Here is a 21,989-nt window from a genome sequence, read left to right as displayed (position 1 = left end):
TAGGACGCAACAGAGGACGCCATTAAAGTGGTGTAGATCACTCCTTTTCAGGAATGGCAAACACCATTTTTGTGAACATCATCCCAATGAAATTCATCAGGTTGGGTGTTGTGTATTCGAATCTAGCTGTCTCGTACATATATACGCAACTTTATAAATGTCATGGTTATTGTTGTGAATTCATGGTAACAAGCGGAGGCATTTCCAGATAAGACAGGAGAAGTGTTTTATAAGTAGAACTAGCGGAATCCTTTACAAGTAAGACAAGAGAAGTGTTTTATAAGTAGAACTAGCGGAATCCTGTACAAGTAAGACAGGAGAAGTCTTTTATAAGTAGAACTAGCGGAGTCCTGTACAAGTAAGACAGGAGAAGTCTTTTATAAGTAGAACTAGCGGAATCCTTTACAAGTAAGACAAGAGAAGTGTTTTATAAGTAGAACTAGCAGAGTCCTTTACAAGTAAGACAGGAGAAGTGTTTTTTAAGTAGAACTAGCGGAGTCCTGTACAAGTAAGACAGGAGAAGTGTTTTATAAGTAGAACTAGCGGAGTCCTTTACAAGTAAGACAGGAGAAGTGTTTTATAAGTAGAACTAGCGGAGTCCTGTACAAGTAAGACAGGAGAAGTGTTTTATAAGTAGAACTAGCGGAGTCCTTTACAAGTAAGACAGGAGAAGTGTTTTATAAGTAGAACTAGCGGAATCCTTTATAAGTAAGACAAGAGAAGTGTTTTATAAGTAGAACTAGCGGAGTCCTTTACAAGTAAGACAGGAGAAGTGTTTTATAAGTAGAACTAGCGGAGTCCTTTACAAGTAAGACAAGAGAAGTGTTTTATAAGTAGAACTAGCGGAGTCCTGTGAAAAGAGTCAACAACACATCCAGTACGGGTACATGTAATCCTTGTATTCACCACAAAAGACTTCCTTTAGAAGACACTACAAAACACATGTGGCCACCACCATACACACATAAAAACTGCTGGTCATCCTCTCCCTCTCCCATGCTCCTCTCTTCCCCTGAGCCTTCTACTGGCCCACTTCCCACACTCAGGGTTATGCCCCTTTGGACTAACCACACATGCATAGCCCTCTATTACAAGTGAGAGCAAGAGATAGGATTGACATCCTGTACAAGTAAGACAGGAGAAGTGTTTTATAAGTGGAACTAGCGGAGTCCTTTACAAGTAAGACAGGAGAAGTATTTTATAAGTAGAACTAGCAGAGTCCTGTACAAGTAAGACAGGAGAAGTGTTTTATAAGTAGAACTAGCGGAATCCTTTACAAGTAAGACAAGAGAAATGTTTTATAAGTAGAACTAGCGGAATCCTTTACAAGTAAGACAGGAGAAGTGTTTTATAAGTAGAACTAGCGGAGTCCTGTACAAGTAAGACAGGAGAAGTGTTTTATAAGTAGAACTAGCGGAATCCTGTACAAGTAAGACAGGAAAAGTGTTTTATAAGTAGAACTAGTGGAGTCCTTTACAAGTAGGACAAGAGAAGTGTTTTATAAGTAAAACTAGCGGAGTCCTGTACAAGTAAGACAAGAGAAGTATTTTATAAGTAGAACTAGCGGAGTCCTTTACAAGTAAGACAGGAGAAGTGTTTTATAAGTAGAACTAGCGGAATCCTGTACAAGTAAGACAACAGAAGTGTTTTATAAGTAGAATTAGCGGAGTCCTTTACAAGTAAGACAAGAGAAGTATTTTATAAGTAGAACTAGCGGAGTCCTTTACAAGTAAGACAGGAGAAGTGTTTTATAAGTAGAACTAGCGGAATCCTGTACAAGTAAGACAACAGAAGTGTTTTATAAGTAGAACTAGCGGAGTCCTGTACAAGTAAGACAGGAGAAGTGTTTTATAAGTAGAACTAGCGGAGTCCTTTACAAGTAAGACAAGAGAAGTGTTTTATAAGTAGAACTAGCGGAGTCCTGTGAAAAGAGTCAACAACACATCCAGTACGGGCACATGTAATCCTTGTATTCACCACAAAAGACTTCCTTTAGAAGACACTACAAAACACATGTGGCCACCACCATACACACATAAAACCTGCTGGTCATCCTCTCCCTCTCCCATGCTCCTCTCTTCCCCTGAGCCCTCTACTGGCCCACTTCCCACACTCAGGGTTATGCCCCTTTGGACTAACCACACATGCATAGCCCTCTATTACAAGTGAGAGCAAGAGATAGGATTGACATCCTGTACAAGTAAGACAGGAGAAGTGTTTTATAAGTGGAACTAGCGGAGTCCTTTACAAGTAAGACAGGAGAAGTATTTTATAAGTAGAACTAGCGGAATCCTTTACAAGTAAGACAAGAGAAATGTTTTATAAGTGGAACTAGCCGAATCCTGTACAAGTAAGACAGGAGAAGTGTTTCTTAAGTAGAACTAGCGGAGTCCTTTACAAGTAAGACAAGAGAAGTGTTTTATAAGTAGAACTAGCGGAGTCCTGTGAAAAGAGTCAACAACACATCCAGTACGGGCACATGTAATCCTTGTATTCACCACAAAAGACTTCCTTTAGAAGACACTACAAAACACATGTGGCCACCACCATACACACATAAAACCTGCTGGTCATCCTCTCCCTCTCCCATGCTCCTCTCTTCCCCTGAGCCCTCTACTGGCCCACTTCCCACACTCAGGGTTATGCCCCTTTGGACTAACCACACATGCATAGCCCTCTATTACAAGTGAGAGCAAGAGATAGGATTGACATCCTGTACAAGTAAGACAGGAGAAGTGTTTTATAAGTGGAACTAGCGGAGTCCTTTACAAGTAAGACAGGAGAAGTATTTTATAAGTAGAACTAGCGGAATCCTTTACAAGTAAGACAAGAGAAATGTTTTATAAGTGGAACTAGCCGAATCCTGTACAAGTAAGACAGGAGAAGTGTTTCTTAAGTAGAACTAGCAGAGTACTTTACAAGTAAGACAGTAGAAGTGTTTTATAAGTAGAACTAGCGGAGTCCTGTACAAGTAAGACAACAGAAGTGTTTTATAAGTAGAACTAGCGGAATCCTTTACAAGTAAGACAGGAGAAGTGTTTTATAAGTAGAACTAGTGGAGTCCTTTACAAGTAGGACAAGAGAAGTGTTTTATAAGTAGAACTAGTGGAGTCCTGTACAAGTAAGACAAGAGAAGTATTTTATAAGTAGAACTAGCGGAGTCCTTTACAAGTAAGACAGGAGAAGTGTTTTATAAGTAGGACTAGCTTAATCCTGTACAAGTAAGACAAGAGAAGTGTTTTATAAGTAGAACTATTGGAGTCCTTTACAAGTAGGACAAGAGAAGTGTTTTATAAGTAGAACTAGTGGAGTCCTGTACAAGTAAGACAAGAGAAGTATTTTATAAGTAGAACTAGCGGAGTCCTTTACAAGTAAGACAAGAGAAGTGTTTTATAAGTAGAACTAGCTTAATCCTGTACAAGTAAGACAGGAGAAGTGTTTTATAAGTAGAACTAGCGGAATCCTGTACAAGTAAGACAGGAGAAGTGTTTTATAAGTAGAACTAGCAGAGTCCTGTACAAGTAAGACAAGAGAAGTATTTTATAAGTAGAACTAGCGGAGTCCTGTACAAGTAAGACAGGAGAAGTGTTTTATAAGTAGAACTAGCGGAATCCTTTACAAGTAAGACAGGAGAAGTGTTTTATAAGTAGAACTAGCCGAGTCCTGTACAAGTAAGACAAGAGAACCGTTTTGTAAGTAAAACCAGCAGAGCCCTTTACAAGCAGGACAAGAGAAGGGTTTTATAAGTAGAACCAGCGAAGCTCTTTACAAGTAAAACCAACCAGGTTCTGCGATAATAGTATTTCATAACATCATCAAGAAAAACCGCAACAAAAGATCCCTAATGACCTTTGTTTAGCAAGACTTTTCCTCGCATAAGTTATTTCCTACCACATTTTAAGTCGGGGAGTAGCGATTGGTTAATTGTGACATTGGTTTTAGATCCTGACTCATTTGAAAAAATTTTTGTTTTCGTGGATTTCACCACCAAGATTACACCGTGTCTCCGATAGCATTGTGTTATGATTGAGTGTACCGCATTGTTTGTTACTGACCAGTATTTATGTACGTGAGACAATCTGTGTTCTGTCAGTATTTATTTGACTGGGGGAAACATTTTGTCTCCAGCCAGTATTTATGTGGTAGGCCATTACACATGTACTCATATTACAGTGGGAGACAAAATGTGTTGTGTCAGAATTTATGTGACCGGTTGAGACATTCTGTGTTATGCCAGTGTTTACGTGACCGGTTGAGACATTCCGTGTGATGTCAGTATTTATGTGCCCGGTTGAGACATTATGTGTTCTGCCAGTATTTATGTGGCTGAGTGAGACATTCTGTATTCTGTCAGTATTTATGTGACCGGTTGAGACATTCTGTATTCTGTCAGCATTTATGTGACCGGTTGAGACATTCTGTGTTCTGTCAGTATTTATGTGACTGGGAGAAACATTTTGTCTCCAGCGAGTTTTTATGTGGCAGGCCATTACACATGTACTCATATTACAGTGGGAGACATAATGTGTTGTGTCAGAATTTATGTGACCGGTTGAGACATTCTGTGTTCTGCCAGTGTTTATGTGGCTGAGTGAGGCATTCTGTATTCTGTCAGTATTTATGTGACCGGTTGAGACATTCTGTGTTCTGCCAGTGTTTATGTGGCTGAGTGAGACATTCTGTATTCTGTCAGTGTTTATGTGGCTGAGTGAGACATTTTATATTCTGTCAGTATTTATCTGACCGGTTAAGACATTCTGTGTGATGTCAGTATTTATGTGACTGGTTGAGACATTCTGTGTTCTGCCAGTGTTTATGTGGCTGAGTGTGACATTCTGTATTCTGTCAGTATTTATGTGACCGGTTGAGACATTCTGTGTTCTGTCAGTATTTATGTGGGTGAATGAGATATTCTGTATTCCGTCAGTATTTGTGTGACCGGTTGAGACAGTCTGTGTTCTTCAAGTGTTTATGTGACTGGTTGAGACATTCTGTGTTGTGCCAGTGTTTATGTGGCTGAGTGAGATATTCTGTATTCTGTCAGTATTTATGTGACCGGTTGAGACATTCTGTGTTCTGCCAGTGTTGATGTGGGTGAGTGAGATATTCTATATTCCGTCAGTATTTATGTGACCGGTTGAGACATTCTGTGTTCTGTCAGTGTTTATGTGGGTGAGTGAGTTATTCTGTATTCTGTCAGTATTTGTGTGACCGGTTGAGACAGTCTGTGTTCTGCCAGTGTTTATGTGACTGAGTGAGACATTCTGTGTTCTGCCAGTGTTTATGTGACCGGTTGAGACATTCTGTGTTCTGCCAGTGTTTATGTGGCTGAGTGAGGCATTCTGTATTCTGTCAGTATTTATGTGACCGGTTGAGACATTCTGTGTTCTGCCAGTGTTTATGTGGCTGAGTGAGACATTCTGTATTCTGTCAGTATTTATGTGACTGGTTGAGACATTCTGTGTTCTGCCAGTGTTTATGTGGCTGAGTGAAACATTCTGTATTCTGTCAGTATTTATATGACCGGTTGAGACAGTCTGTGTTGTGCCAGTGTTTATGTGGCTGAGTGAGGCATTCTGTATTCTGTCAGTATTTATGTGACCGGTTGAGACATTCTGTGTTCTGCCAGTCTTTATGTGGCTGAGTGAGACATTCTGTATTCTGTCAGTATTTATGTGACTGGTTGAGATATTCTGTGCTGTGCCAGTGTTTATGTGGCTGAGTGAGGCATTCTGTATTCTGTCAGTATTTATGTGACCGGTTGAGACATTCTGTGTTCTGCAAGTGTTTATGTGGCTGAGTGAGACATTCTGTATTCTGTCTGTATTTATATGACCGGTTGAGACAGTCTGTGTTCTGCCAGTGTTTATGTGGCTGAGTGAGACATTCTGTATTCTGTCAGTATTTATGTGACCGGATGAGGCATTCTGTGTTCTGCCAGTATTTATGTGGCTGAGTGAGGCATTCTGTATTCTGTCAGTATTTATGTGACCGGATGAGACATTCTGTGTTGTGCCAGTATTTAAGTGGCTGGGTGAGACATTCTGTGTTGTGCCAGTGTTTATGTGGCTGAGTGAGGCACTCTGTATTCTGTCAGTATTTACGTGACCGGTTGAGACATTATGTGTTCTGCCAGTGTTTATGTGGCTGAGTGAGATATTCTGTATTCTGTATTCTGTCAGTATTTATGTGACCGGTTGAGACATTCTGTGTTCTGCCAGTGTTTATATGGCTGAGTGAGGCATTCTGTATTCTGTCAGTATTTATGTGACCGGATGAGACATTCTGTGTTGTGCCAGTATTTAAGTGGCTGGGTGAGACATTCTGTGTTCTGCCAGTATTTATGTGACCGGTTAAGACATTCTGTGTTCTGCCAGTATTTATGTGGCTGAGTGAGACATTTTGTGTCCAGTTAGTATTTATGTGGCTGGGTGAGACATTGTGTCTCCAGCCAGTATTTAATTGACTAGGTGAGACATTTTATGGCCAGTCAGTATTTATGTCGCTGGGTGAGACATTTTCAGTTAGGTCAGCATACATGTACATATTTCAAAGGGGCAGACATAATGTGTTGTGTGAGTATTTATGTGACCGGTTAAGACATTTTGTGTTCTGTCAGTATTTATGTGGCTGAGTGAGACACTCTGTGTTCTGTCAGTATTTATGTGGCTGGGTGATATATTTTGTCTCCAGCCAGTATTTTGTGGCTAGGTGACACATTTTGTGTCCAGTCAGTATTTATGTGACTGGTTGAGACATTCAGTGTTCTGCCAGTGTTTATGTGGGTGAGTGAGATATTCTGTATTCTGTCAGTTTTTATGTGACCGGTTAAGACATTCTGTGTTCTGCCAGTATTTATGTGGCTGAGTGAGACAGTTTGTGTCCAGTTAGTATTTATGTGGTTGGGTGAGACATTGTGTCTCCAGCCAGTATTTAATTGACTAGGTGAGACATTTTATGGCCAGTCAGTCTTTATGTGGCTGTGTGAGACATTTTCAGTTAGGTCAGTATTTATGTGGCAGGGTGAGACATTTAGTCCCCAGCTAGTTTTTATGTGGCTGGGTGAGGGTGATACGCATTGTGTCCAGTCAGTTTTTATGCGGCTGGGTGAGACATTTTGTCTCCAGTCTGTATTTATGTGGCTGGGTGAGACATTTTGATTTAGGTCAGTTTTTATGTGCCTGGGTGAGACATATCCCCAGCCAGTACTTATATGGCTGGGTGAGACATTTTGTGTCCAGCCAGTATTTAAGTGGCTGGGTGAGACAATTCGTGTCCAGCTAGTTTTTATGTGGCTGGATAAGACATTTTGTGTCCAGCCAGTATTTATGTGGCTGGATGATACATTCTGTGTCCAGCCAGTATTTATGTGGCTGGGTGAGGCATTTTGATTTTGGTCAGTTTTTATGTGGATGGGTGAGACATTTTCAGTTAGATCAGTATACTATATGTATTTAGTATGTACTTATTTGACTGTGGGAGACATAATGTGTTGTGTTAGTATTTATGTGACGGGTGAGATATTCTGTATTCTTTCAGTATTTATGTGACATGTTGTCATTAAACCCACACTTTATGTGCCAGCTACTGGGATTCGTCCACCTTAGAACGTAGCCAGGTCTCCCCTCCTCTGTGCTCCCATGTTCCACATTCATAAAATAAATGCACGCTGCATCTTTAATCCAAATGGAATTTATTCCACCATACTTTGTATGGGTCATAAATGGGTTCGGAAAGCAAATCTGTACCACCTTTATTTCTTAGGACAAATTGCAAGAAAAAAGAGGACACATATTGCTTGGTATGAAATGTACCCTCACTGTCTATTTTTTCAGAAACGGTAGGCGTTAACAGAAATCGTTGTAATACGCGAGATTTCTGGAGATGACGGAAGATGGTCTGGTTGGTGGTAATGCCTGTGATTTTGATGTTGTTTTTTTTTTCAGGATTTCTGACAATAGGCCTTCCGACAATTTACAGAGGGCCAGGTCATTGGTATCTAAAGGACACTATAGATTCGCTGATCAAACACAGCAGCCTTTGGGACAGACAACGCGAAATCGTGCTAGTCGTTTTCTTGTCAGATTTTGACCCAATTATTAGAAACTTATTGAAGAGAAAACTTGCAGCGAATTACCAAATGTTCATTGAATCTGGTTTTATCCAGATTATTGAAGCACCGAGTCAGTTTTATCCATCTTTTGCTAACCTAAAGACGACTTATCAGCACCCAGTGGACCAGATTGTATGGCGATCCAAAATGAACGTGGATTTCGCCTTTCTCATGCTCTATAGCTAAAACATTTCAGAGTTTTATCTTCAGCTGCAAGACGACGTTGTCACTGTGCCCAATTATGTGTTTACAATAAAACTGTTCATACGAAAAATAACCAAAGAAAAAGCCGAGGATCTATACTGGCCAGGTGTGTGGACTTGTGTAGAATTCAGTGATCAGGGTTTTCTCGCTAAACTCTTTCATTCGTATGATCTCCTTAAGTTAGCGAGACTTCTCATGATCTTCTATAATGAACAGCCAAATGACGTCATCCTCCTTCACTTTAATGAGATGATGTTGCAGTTTAAGCGGTACATTAGAACACCTATCATATTTCACCATCAAGGGAACATACCCAGCCTCGTTTTAAGACGGAACCCCATGAAAGACCTGGTGTTCAGCCCGAATATTTCTATGAGTGATTTCATTTCGAAGCAGACCAGGAAGACATTTCTTCCCATTGAACGGAGACGAATAAATTATCTGCAAGGTCCAGAGCAGCCAATGGTCGAAGAAAGGAAAAGGTGTTTTAAGGAGATATTTTGCCAACTAAAAGGGAAATAATAAATGTATATTTGCAGCTAAACCATCACGTTGTTATTGTATATTCTGCGATGTGCAATCACTCAGTTATGCATTATTTGATAAGAGATTATGCTGTCTAAACGTTTTCATTTAATGAAATAAAAGTGTTAAGGTAAAAAACCAACATAAGAATAATAAATCTGAAACAAGTAAAACTGCGCTAAAATTACACAGTCCTCATTTGTAAATTCATCTAAATCACAACACATTCCAACTTTTTGGATTAGCTTGGCCAGTGCCAATATAAAAAAATGGTCGAAACGTAGTTGCTTAGCGTAGTAGCTTAATTGCTTACTTCATAAAGTATTGTTGTAAATAAATCTGTTCCTTTGAGGCTTGGCGAATACAAGAACAATCTCTGCTCTATATATCAGCCATTGTACATACGCTTGAAAACAGAGGCCGGTGCATGTATCATGTTAAATCCTTCTGGATTTCCCAACATCAAGAGCAATCTCTGCTTTTCAAGTCAGTCATTTTCTCCACGCTCCAGATCATGGATAAGTACCGGGTTATCTTTATAAATAGAAAAGAAAGTTGAGTGACAGCGAGATCACCTTGGATCACCTCAGTTTGATTTCTTATAGTGTAGAAATGGCGTGAAAATCAACGAGCAATCTACAGAGGCACGGGATTCTCCTTCAGGACGTATAATGCTTGTGGTTTTGGTGTTTTTACAGGATTCCTGACCATAGGCCTCCCGACAATGCATAGACGGTCTGATCGCTGGTACCTACAGGAGACGCTAGATTCTTTGATCAAACATAGCAGAGAAGAGGACAAAAGTGAAGTTGTGGTAGTTGTTTTCTTGTCAGATTTTGATCCAAGTTTGCGAAGCGAGTTGAGGACAAAAATCACATTGATTTACCCAACCTACATCGACTCTGGCTTCATCCAGATCATTGAAGCACCGCTTGAGTTTTATCCGTCCTTGTCTAACCTTAGGACGACTTACAAGCATCCAATGGATCAGATCATCTGGCGTTCAAAACAGAATTTCGATTTTGCCTTCCTCATGCAATACAGTCAAAGCATCTCTGAGTTTTATCTTCAGTTGGAAGACGACGTAGTTACTGTGCCCATATATGTGAGGCTAATAAAACAGTACATTGCCAGAATAAACAGAAAAGCAGAACAGGACTGGTGGTCGGGCGTGTGGACTTGTTTGGAGTTCAGTGAACTTGGCTTCATTGCAAAACTCTTTCATTCGTACGATCTCACGAAGTTAGCCAGCCTCCTTAAACTTTTCTACAATGAACAACCCAACGACGTCCTCCTCCTTCACTTTAACGAAATGATGCTCCAGTTTAGGAGGTATCTTAGGAAACCTACCATATTTCAACACAGAGGATTCGTTTCGAGCCTCCATCGCAAACGAGAGCCCCTGATAGACCTAATGTTCAGCCCGAATGCTTCCATGAACGATTCTAGCTCTGAAAGAAAGGGATTAATTCCAGCTGAAATCAGACGACTGAACAATCAAGAAGGTCCTGAACAAGAACTCTGGGAAGAAAGAAAAAAAGTCTTGAGGGAAATATTTTGTTAACCAAAAACAACATAAGTTTCTTCAACTCACACAATAATGGTGGATCTGGATAGTGGAAGTGCTCCACTTGGATAGATTTTTCTTACGGGATGGTTTTTTTAGAAGTTAAGGAACCTCTTGAAGCGAGTAGCCCAGCAAGGAAAGGTTCTACTCTGATGTAATGTAGTGAGAGGGTGTTTTCTAAACAGGGGATAGTTGTGACAAGCAAAAGCTATTCTGAATGATGCATTCCTCAAGTAGCAGTGGTGTTCAAAGTGAATAAAATTGCTGTAATGGGTTGAGACCTTGAAGGGAAATTGCTCCTGCCAGAGAGGCTTATCTTGGAAAAAGGAACGCCTTTAAAGAGACAATGGAGACCACTGCGGAAAACACTATGTATAACACAACATTGTCTCGCACTACAACAAATGCAGCTAGACCAAGCGTTTATACTAGAGTGCTAAACTATACTGACCTGATCGATTCTTAATGACGTCAGTATATTAGAGAGAAAACATTATTAATACACCAGCCTCTCTTTCTAGAAAACTTTGAAGCGCAAAAGCCCGTCACACATATGTTTTGAGAGAACTAATCTTTTGCCTTTTCGCTATATACCAAATGATTACACAATATCAGTATCTCCCAGGCAGATCGTAAAACAAATGCAAGTATTTGAGTACCGCTGATTAGGGGTTCTGATGTAGTTTTAGAGATATTCCAATTCTAATAGAAACTAGTCAGAAATTCTAAAATGATAAACGATAATGATAACGTCTATGGTACACAGCTAAGACCATAGTTCAAAGAGATTTACGGCGAAATAACACTATTTAGCTCATGCAAATGAAGAGTCTTCTACAGTAAAAAAATCTTTGGCAGTGTCCGTAAAATTCGCCTGATGTAACGTGATAGTATTGCCTGCCTGAGAAGAAGACAGGTATAACATTGAGTAAGGCAACTATACTGTAATAATGTTTGAAAGTGTAGTCATTATATAACATTGAGTAAGGCAACTATACTGTAATAATGTTTGAAAGTGTAGTCATTATATACGTCAGCGATAGGTGTATGGGCTGTTTCCGTATCATCTCCCCAATCTAGCTAGAGTGGTTTTATTTATTTATTTATTTGATTGGTATTTTGTGCCGTACGCAAAAATATTTCAATTATAAGACGGCGGCCAACATTTTGTTGGGGGGAGACGATAGTGCTTTTAATACTCTGCATTTTAGTAAAATTTAAGAAAGCTTTTTAGACTTGTCCTGGTCGTTATCATTTAACCTCTGCTGTCAAAAAGCAGAGGTTTTGACATTGGTGTAGCTGTTTAATGTTCAGGTCTTTTTGAAGACATCAGGTATTTATTTGTTTATTTGATAGTTTTTTTACGGCTTACTCAAGGATATTTCACTTATAAGACGGCGGCCAGCATTATGATGGGAGGAAACCGGGATGATGTCAGATCTGTACACTAGAGGTTTAGCATCGCTTTTATCATTATTCTTGCCAGATTAGACGGCGAAGGAGGTAGACTTAAGACTTAATAAAGGTATAGTTCTGCCTCTGTGGGACGCTATGCCGATGACGCCAGTCACACATGACGGCTTGTCCAGTGACAGCAAGCTCGCTGACACCGGTCAGCCCTTGCCTTGTGGTCAGAGCCCTTAAGACTCATTCGGCGCAGTGATGTTCGCGATATCTTATCAGTTCGTAATTGAGGTAAATTAAATAGAGGCCAGATGTGGCCGATTGGATGTGACCCATTTGCTAACTATCACACTGCTGTTGCAGATCAGGTTTTTCAATTGATGCTATCTTTCACACTGTGATATTTTGCTGGTCTGATAAGTATCCCCCTGGCCAGGTCTCTTTGCATTGTTATTAATGCTATCGTTGTAATATCAATAGGTAACGTGACGACAGCACAACATTTTGAGTAATTCTACCTAGACCAGTGAGGTCTAATACATTGTTGTCAACATAGCTGCATTATAATTTTTTACATAATTCTGCGAATGTCTTGGTGCCATGGAGTGTCTACGTTGCTACCACTGAAGCATTTGCATGAAGAGGCCGGATTTTACCAGACTGAGTTATGTTTGATCATTTGCCAACTATTACATTGTCACCGCTGCTCTACCATACTCTTCTCTTTGTAATTTACATCTTTTGCGGTTTTATTGATAAAGTGACAGCCTTAGTAAAACACAATGTTCCACTGTTTTAATGTGATGGTTTAGTCCAGTGGCAATGAACATCAGTGCACTTTTTTGACCTATTTCCGTTTAAGCCATAGTGCTAGGGGGCGTGTAATTTAGTACTGTTTAAGCATTCACATGAACAGTTAGAATAAAACCCTAACTGAGGCAGATTGACAGGAGACCGTATTTTATCGGTTACATGTAACCATTTGCCAACTGTCACACTGTCGTTGCTGCTCTGGTTTTACTTTCTATGCTGCATGTCTATAATTATATTGCCGTGGTCGCCGTTGACGTCTTGTGACGTGACGGGATTTATTTTTGCTGATAAATAGAGGTGTAACTACTTGTCATTGAGTTTACTAATGTTTAACGCCCAAACGAGCAGCATGAGATGCATAATGCTGTACCTCGCCAGGTGCCAGATGAATTTCCTGACCTGCGAGAGTTGGGCTCGAACTCACGACCCCAATAATGAAGGGCTAATCGTCGTTTACAGGACACTTAAGAGCCGTTTCATATTTTCGAATTGTTCCGATTGTGAGATTGTTTTAAACTGTTTGTTAGCTACCTGGGGCAAATTCTACATGGACTTTTTGAAATTCAACTTTAAAAAATAACACTCACTTCATATTCCGAATTTTAGATCATATTATCAAAAAGTAGTCGAGTTGAATAACAATTCAACATTTGACCTTAGTCAAAACTGGCTTTGAGGAAAGAGCGCCTAGGCAGGTGGCGGACGTTCTCTGTTACCATCGTATAATAAAAATGTGTTAATTCTGCGACAAACATCAATCAAATATATAACACATAAATACAGTGAGACTTCGTCTGCTCTTTCAGGTTTCATGACTATTGGCATTCCGACTGCGTCCAGACCAAATGGCACCCAATACATTCAACTGACCATAGACTCGCTGATAAATAACACCGACGTCACCGAACGTCAGAGCGTCACCATTGTCGTCTTGTTGGCGGAACGAGAGATAACGTCGCGAGAAGCGATCAACGCTCAGCTGCTTCTTAAATACCGAAAGCATTTCCAGTCAGGTCTACTTCAAACTATCGAAGCACCGGACAGTTTTTATCCAACTTTGTATCCGACCCAAACCCGATTATCTAGAAATGACGTACAACCACAGCGTTTCCCGCGTCAGGTGGCGCTCCAAGCAGAACTTGGACTTTGCCTTCTTGATGACTTACAGCGAGCGTATATCCGCATACTACCTTCAACTGGAGGATGACGTTATTACAGTGCCTGGTTACGTCACAGCCATCAGAAGATTCATGGGAAAGGTTCCCGAATGGGTGTGCCTGGAATTCTCAGAGATCGGATTCATTGGAAAGTTTTACCGTTCTGTAGACGTTGCGAAGCTAGCCAAATTTCTTACCTTATTCTACAGCGAGCAACCAAATGATGTCCTCTATCTTCATTTCAATGAAATTAATCTACAGTTCAAACGATATGTGTCTCGACCGACAATATTCCAACACGAAGGTATACAGTCGTCTCTGTTAGGCAGACGACAAGAAATGGTGGATATCAACTTCCAGTTGTGGAATCGTCCGTCTTTGCCAGTGCACAAGCGACAAAGGTGGGGTATATCGGGCCCAGAACGAACAGAGTGGGACGCCAGAATTAGACGAATCCAAAAGTCGTTCTGTGACATCAAACTCTGATTGTGCGAACTTTGAACCTCAGTTTGATGACCATAAAACTGGACTAATACATACCCGTACATAAACGTAATTCTATTTTACCACTCCCTCTTCTTTTACCGAAAAATAGTTGATTAATTAATTGATTGATTGATTAATTATTTCTGAATTGAAAGATGGCAGCACCAGAGTTAATATCATAAATTGCCACAATACAGGCACAATACCCTAAAGGTATTAAAGCCAAGCAGTATAAATAACCTAAAATCCCCCTCCCCCTCCACAAAGTGCATTTTCGACTCAAATAAATCTCTTTTAGTCATAAAACTTACATTTTCCGGTATGATTTATTTATTTATTTATTTGATTGGTGTTCTACGCCGTACTCAAGAATATTTCACTTACATGAAGGCTGCCAGCATTATGGTGGGAGGACACAAAGCAGAACCCGGCGGAAACCCACGACCATTCGCAGGCTGCTGACAAACTTTCCCACGTAAGACCGGAGAGGAAGCCAGCATGAGCTGGGTTTGAGAGACTCTTGGGTCATTGGGCCGCACTGACATTCTAGCCCCTCAGCCACAGAGGACCCTGCAGTATAATAAGACATCTTCCAAACAAACCTCACAAATACCTTTCAAAATGGACGAGTCCACTGAGAACACTGTAGCCTCATTCCCTAGAGTGGGAATATCGGATATCGGGTGGGGGGGGGGGGGGGGAGTTTAGTGCAGAGATTAAAGCCTTATCATTAAATGAATAACAATATGCAGAAAATCACTCTCTGTGTAATCCAGGATTCTGCTGGTAGACTAACCATAACCGTAGTCTGTTATTTTTTCTATGTTAAATGTTATCACAACACAGCATTCGGAGTAATTCTAGACCAGTGACGTTTAATAAAACGGGAGGGGGGAGGAGTTCAAGTCCAGCTCATGCTGGCTTCCTCTCCGGCCGTAAGTGGGAAGAGTTGCCAGCAACCTGCGGATGGTCGTGAGTTTCCCCCGGGTTGTGCCCGGTTTCCTCCCACCATAATGCTGGCCGCTGTCGTATAAGTGAAATATTCCTGAGTGCGGCGTAAAACACCAATCAAATAAATAAATAAATCTAATAAAATGCCTTTAAGATCACTGCACATTTTTTTTCTAATCTTGCTCAAGCCATGGTGTAAGGTGGTGTGTAGATTGCTGCTCTTAGAGATTTCACCGCTGACGTGACTATTGCACTGCCACCGCTCTAGTTTTGTGCACTACTGTGTCTTTAATTATATTTTATATTAATATCATAGCTACGTCCTTTGCTCCCAGGGTTACGTGAGTTATTTCGACAATTACACTGTGATCCTTTTCACGGGTTACATTTACGGGTACAATCTTCAATAGCTGTTCTCTCAAAATCATTTCCACAGTTGACAATTAGTGAGGAAGATGATACGTGTACATAAACAAATGCACCTATCGTTTGATTGTTTTTACACTTGTATAGCACACCGAGTAAAACCAGAGCAGTGAGGGCAAAGTGATCACATGTAACCACATATATTTATGCTCTTTACGTCACACTTAACAAGTTTTCAGTCACAAGACGATGTGTGTACATAAATTATGTCTTCTTGTGGCAGTACGAGTCCATGCCCCCAAAGTGCCTTCATGTCGAAGGCACCAGATATGATACCCCACCCAGTTACACCCAATTACACTGACAACGAGACAACTCTGCTCTAACCTCCAATTGCTGAGCGACAGTGGAGGCAGCAATAACACGGCCTACCATTCTTTAAGGTATGACCAGGACCTGCCGGAGCTGAGCTTCATTCCAAGGGGCAGTTTGCAAAAAGGGCCATAGGCTTAAGTTGATTGCAAATCACTAAGATCTTGATCGTAGCCATAGCTTACAATCGACACCCTCTTGCACGAAAGGATTGTAAGCTACGATTGTTGTAACTTACAATCAGAAATTACAATCGTGTCAAAACCGCTGTAAATATTTACAACAGCCTCACAGTTAAAGTTAAGAACAAATACTTGCCTTAGTTAGTACTTTTTGACTGGGTTTACAATGATGAGCGATATAATTGTCTTAAAAATATGATACTACCGTTTTGTCACATGCTGCTGAATCATTATGATGTAGAACTCTTTTGAAAATGAAGACAAGAAAAGATATTGACTGGTACAATGTCTATGTACGAATTGAATTTGGCCTACCTTCTCGATTGTAACTTGAAAAAATTCCAACCGCTTTACAATTTCTTTGTGCAAGCGGCGAGTTTTTTTATAGAATAAATTCTGACTCAGTTGTACGGTCTACAATCGATTATGGCTTAAACCTTTCTGTGCAAGAGGGCCCAGGTCTCCGAACTTTGCAAAGTATACGCCGTAAGCGCCTATTTAAATCCAATGTCGTCATTTAATAAAAATATAAAACAATATATATTGGACCGCGACAGTATCCTTGCTAATGCTATATGTTACTTTTTCCGTTATATTTTCTAGCAGAAAATATATCGTCATTATGGCTGTTTTAGTTCTAAAAGTAATTCATGTTCATTATGACTGAATTTTTCACATTTCTGTTCTTTATGCAGTGAACTAGTATTCTATTTGAAGGAATAAAACAACACCCTCGCTTTCATTCCCACGGTATTATACAATATTGTACAATTCCAAATTGTACAATTTCTATCGTATAAGAAATTATAAAAATGAAATGTAGCCGGAGGGACGTCTCCTTCCACTGTGCAAATGGTATATGCGTTATCTCCCCTTACAATAGTGTTAGCAGCCCGTGAGGGCGCCACTAGTTAGTTCCGCCTCTGCCCTGCAAAAAAACCACGCACACTGACCATAGACCAACTCGTCAAGACATCGTGGAGTTAAAGAAGCGATTTGCTGTTAGATGCTGTCCATACAACGGTGATGGTGAAGCAAATCTAAGGTGGCCTGTGAGCAATGACCTCCATAACCAGGGATAATTTCAATTTTGATATTGTAAATTATCCTTATTTAGATAGCAATATACCAAAGGCCGTGTGTCATATGGCGTATACATATCTCGCCTTGTAGCATTTGTCAGATCTTGCGTTAATTGTGATGACTTCAATCTGCGTCACAAGTTGGTAGTTCAAAAACTAGTTTGTCAAGGATACTCCATCAAACGCCTTCATTATAAGTTTCTCAAATTTTACAATGAGTATAACACTGTCGTTGGCGGGTATGGACAGAGCGTTCAGAATCTCTGGCGATGTGCATTGTGATCAACCACATAGGCGGCGCTGTTATTCCTATGTACATATCTATCACGAACATGGTATTTAACAACATAGATGGCGCTGGTTGCCCAGTGTAACCGCCTATCTTGTATGTCATGTGTAACATCATAGATGGCGCCTCTTGTAGCATGAGATCTTTACATATTAACGGGAAAGACGTAATCGTCCGTTACTTTGGAATCACAATCTGATCGGTTAGAGTCTGTAACGCTCGTCATTTTCAAACTGTATCTAATACCGCTCAACCTGGGGCTAGGGACCGTAAAGGTAGCCATGCTCATTACATCAGCATGATGCCTTTATGAACAGTTGCAATTAAAGCGCGACTGAGATACTTGTTTAATTGTTATTTGACATGGAACTCATTCAAGGTCTACGAATGTGAACTTTGATATGGAATTCATGCCTGGAATATTCATTGTCTGCCCGGCATCATTGAAAACTGATGACCGCTTCTCTCTTGTGTGTTACCGGCTTTATTTCTTATTCGTATAATTTCTTACATACCTTTGTCTTTGGGAGTTAGTGTTAAACGTTGTTTTGGAAATGGATCTTGCGATTATCGACTTGGAACGCCTTTTACGGACTACGAATGGTATATGAATGTCGGATTCGACGCTTTTATTTAACAATTTTTCAGTCATATGACGACGAATGAGTCCTTAGGGTGCATGTACGTGTAATGTTACTCCTTGTTGCAGGACGGATTTCCACCGCTCTTTTATCTAGTGCTTCTTCACTGAGACGACTTACGGAAGGTAAGTTGTGTAAATCTGGCTAATTCCTTAGTCTGCCAGCATGGCGTTGTTGTTGGATAATGATATCTGACTAGTCTGTCTCAAAGCTGTTGAGGTGTACATATAATACGGTTCACATGTGCGCATGCTCTTACGCCATACTGGTCTCTTTTGCTACGGAAATTGAAGTCATGAACATGCGGTTATTGCTGTTGCTCAGTGGACACGTTTAAGATATGTGGGGATGTCGTAAAAGGAGCAGTGTATTTGACAGATTTAGATGTTGTATGTTGTCAAGGTTACAGCAATGTTGTGATGTTCTCCCTGTGGGTGCTACGTTACACTGTAATATTCCGATACACTGTAAGACTTATCATATTGTGAGATTTGTATACACCGTAAATATTCTGCACAAAAATCAGAGCTGACACTTGTGTCTTTATTTTACAGTGACATTACAGCGTAAATCCACTGTTTTCCCTCCGCTATAATTTTCCCTTGAATATAGCCATTCAAACGGAGAAATGGACTTTGTCTTTTAAGTAGGGCACCCACTGTGTCTAATGTAGCCCAACCCGGTTACAGGAAAATAAATGAAGTAGTAGGAATCACCATGGCTTCATTGCATACAGAATCGATTCTGATTGGACGGCGTGAGAGATGAGCAACACTTTGTTAATCTGTGCGCTGGTAGCGTAACGAACTGAAATAGCACTTTATGCGCGGTCATGCGTAGCGTGCTGACAATAACGTAGTGGAGATATGTAATGTACACAATAAAGTCTCTAGTATCGTGTTTATAAGATTACTTCACACGCCTTGCGAATGAAATGTAGGTCATGACACATACAGATAGATACTTGTAATTAGCACTCCACGTCGGGACTTCTGAAGACAGATTTTACTGAATGAACAGTTGCTGGCGGGTACAGACAATGGAATTTTCAAAGTACAACGCTTTGGGAAACAATTTCATATTTATGGACAACAGAGACAGGCGGATAGACGTCTCTCAAGAAACTTTTGTCGTCAGATTGTGCGAGCCTAGAACTGGGATTGGTGCGGACGGGTTGGTCGAGATCCGTTCTTGTGAGAATGCCCAGCACCGTTACTGTGTTTTTGAGTTTGTGTACCACTGTAGCGATGGACGGGTAGGTGGGTTATGCGGGAACGGTGGGCGTTGTGCTGTGAAGTTTGCAATTCAGCTTGGCCTGGCTTCGGCAGACGAGGATGTTACGTTCTGTGCATACGACGGAGAACACGTTGGCCGTGTGGACAGTCAGTCTGGCCTGGTGCATCTTAAGATGAAAGACATAGACCGGGGGATTGATAGAGTGGTAAACAATAATTATCAGATTTTTACCGGCACCTTCACCTTCGTTGCATACTTTGACGACCTAGAAAGCGTTGACGTTCAGCAGGATGGCGATGAACTTCGGAAAATATATGACACCGGACACAAAGAGGCATTTGTCAAAGCTTACGTCCAAACTTGCCCAGAAAAAACGAGTGAGATTTCCATGCGAAGTTACGAGTGCGGCGTCAACGGCGAGACGCTGGCGTGTGGAACTGGCGCCACTGGCGCTGCGCTTGTTACGGTAAGTCGGCGGTCAGCGTTCACTGAACCGACGTCAGTGAAAGTTAATGTCAAAGTTCGTCTTGGGACACTAACGGTGACGGCTTTGCGCGTGGGTGAGAGGGAATTCTCAGATGTGTATCTAATTGGTCCTGCATGTCACGTGTTCGAAGGAGTGTTGCGTGATCTCTAACGGACTGAACAAATGAAAAATTGTCTAAAGGATCACATAAATAATTGACAGGTAGATTTTATATCCGGGGAGAACAATCTGCTCAGCTTGCCTTGATATTATAGAATGGTTTGTTTATACCATTAACCCAGTGATCGATTAAAAGGTTATACATGGTTATGGTGTGACAGACGACTTTTCCCAAAGGTAAACATACAGACAAGGGCTAAATGGTCGATTTATTGATTTCACCATTGAATTACAATTCCATAACGGTATTAGCACCTATACCACAACGATTCTCACTGAAAAAAACAGAAGTTGTGATCTATATATTTGCTATGTTATCTAACTCATCTTCTAAATGCCATTGAATGAAGTCAGTTCCAAAAACGAAATAGTAAAAGCCTTCTTCTATTGCGATGAACGTTAGCGTCACCACTACTAAGCTGTTTGGTTCTACATTATCCCCTGTTTGCATCCACTGCCCATGTCACGGATACAGCCTGATGTTTTGTCTAACATCTGGTCAACGGGGCGGTTTATTCCAGTTGTAGTCTGTCCACTCCTCCATATGGCAACAATATTGCCGAAATAGCGTTAAACCATGATCTGGTCGTAGTTTTATCGATTTTCTACCACCATAATGCTGGCCGGTGTTGTATAGGCGAAATATTCTTCAGTACGGGGTAAATCATTAATCAAATAAATAAATAAATTAAGCAACAATCAATCAATCAATCATTAATTCACTTCCTGTCACATTCAGAACCGCCTTCATGTCAGCAATGAACTGCTTCGTGGCGTAATGATTAGAACGTTAGGATCAAATCCGAGGTGAGTCATACCAAAGACTTTAAAAATGGTACAAGCTATTAGACCAAGGAAACAAGACTAGTTTGCCCGGTGTCAGTATAATGCAACAGAGTTCGGTGTCAAATCTGGTGTCTTCGGCGTAATGCTTTAGTGGTGGCAGGACTTTGGGGGCATGGACTCGCCCTCCAGCAAGATAAGACAGTATATGAACACATCGTCATCATATGGCTGAAAAACTGTTAAGTATAAAGTAAAAGCAAAAACATACATTCATATCATGGAGGTAGAATATGGGGCACTACTAGGCCTGGTTACGATTGACTGACCCGCCCAACGCATGCTTGTCTATTGAGTTATGAAAAGGCTTCATGCAGTTTTGTCACGCTTTGATGTAAACTGCACGTTGTTCCAAACGAAAGAAACCTGTAGGAATGCATCGACCACAAACAGGTAAAGTATCAGATTTACTGAATCTTTTACAATAAGCTGATAAATCCATTAAATTCAGTAACTGTAGATCAACATTTGTAACCATATAGACCCTATAATTTCTGGAGATTTTGTTTCTTATTGCATAGTGGGCATAAACGCTAATTAAAGAACCATCAACAAGTCACATGGCTTTAATAAAAACTTTAATATTACACATCTACGTGTATATTCTGCCTTTGTTCGTGTGATTCCAAGATCAAGACGCCGGCCAGTTCAGCCGAAAAAACCCCCACAAACTGAAGTACACAAACTTACAGGAGCTGTCGGCAAATGTCCGCGAGCTTGACTTAAGTCTATCAAACACACGTCCTGGCTGTTCGACAGCCTCGCGAGAGCGCTTGCATCAAGCCCTGACCAAGCCTGAGAGCTCTAATCTCCTGTCACGACAGAGAGCTTCCCCCACGGTAATCTACACCGAACACTTTGAAGCCTCATAATTGTGCCTCCTTCTATTCTATCTCCATGTTCATACATCCTAGTTGAAATCTTAGTAGTTCTTTATTGGGAACGTACTTTTGCATGGGTAAAGATAGAGGCCTACATATGTTTAATAAGCCTTTCCATGAATCAATAATTGTAAGGATATGGTAAAAAGGCAGTAGTGTTGTGGCAATTTATTAGACATCACTGGTCTAGAATTACTCAAAATGCTGTGTTGTCACATTCAATAAACATTC

The 21,989-nt window shown here is 40.6% G+C and overlaps 3 protein-coding genes across 3 annotated transcripts; all 3 read left to right on the top strand.

Annotated features, from left to right (window-relative positions):
* The first annotated feature begins 9,566 nt into the window (after positions 1–9,566).
* LOC135479794 (alpha-1,3-mannosyl-glycoprotein 4-beta-N-acetylglucosaminyltransferase C-like) lies at positions 9,567–10,406 on the top strand. Its single transcript, XM_064759700.1, has one exon. The coding sequence runs from the start codon at positions 9,567–9,569 to the stop codon at positions 10,404–10,406; it is 840 nt and encodes a 279-aa protein (XP_064615770.1).
* Positions 10,407–13,437: 3,031 nt separating this feature from the next.
* Positions 13,438–14,269, top strand: LOC135479793 (alpha-1,6-mannosyl-glycoprotein 4-beta-N-acetylglucosaminyltransferase-like). The gene is given in 2 exon segments (XM_064759699.1): positions 13,438–13,695; positions 13,697–14,269. Coding segments are annotated over 2 exon segments (831 nt in total).
* A 4,922-nt stretch (positions 14,270–19,191) lies between these two features.
* LOC135479792 (diaminopimelate epimerase-like) lies at positions 19,192–20,025 on the top strand. The gene has a single exon (XM_064759698.1). The coding sequence runs from the start codon at positions 19,192–19,194 to the stop codon at positions 20,023–20,025; it is 834 nt and encodes a 277-aa protein (XP_064615768.1).
* Positions 20,026–21,989: the final 1,964 nt, after the last annotated feature.

Source organism: Liolophura sinensis, chromosome 12 (assembly GCF_032854445.1).
Source record: "Liolophura sinensis isolate JHLJ2023 chromosome 12, CUHK_Ljap_v2, whole genome shotgun sequence".
NCBI classification, from domain to species: domain Eukaryota; kingdom Metazoa; phylum Mollusca; class Polyplacophora; order Chitonida; family Chitonidae; genus Liolophura; species Liolophura sinensis.
The sequence above is the reverse complement of the archived record's forward strand: the minus strand, read 5'-3'. Positions and strand labels throughout refer to the sequence as shown.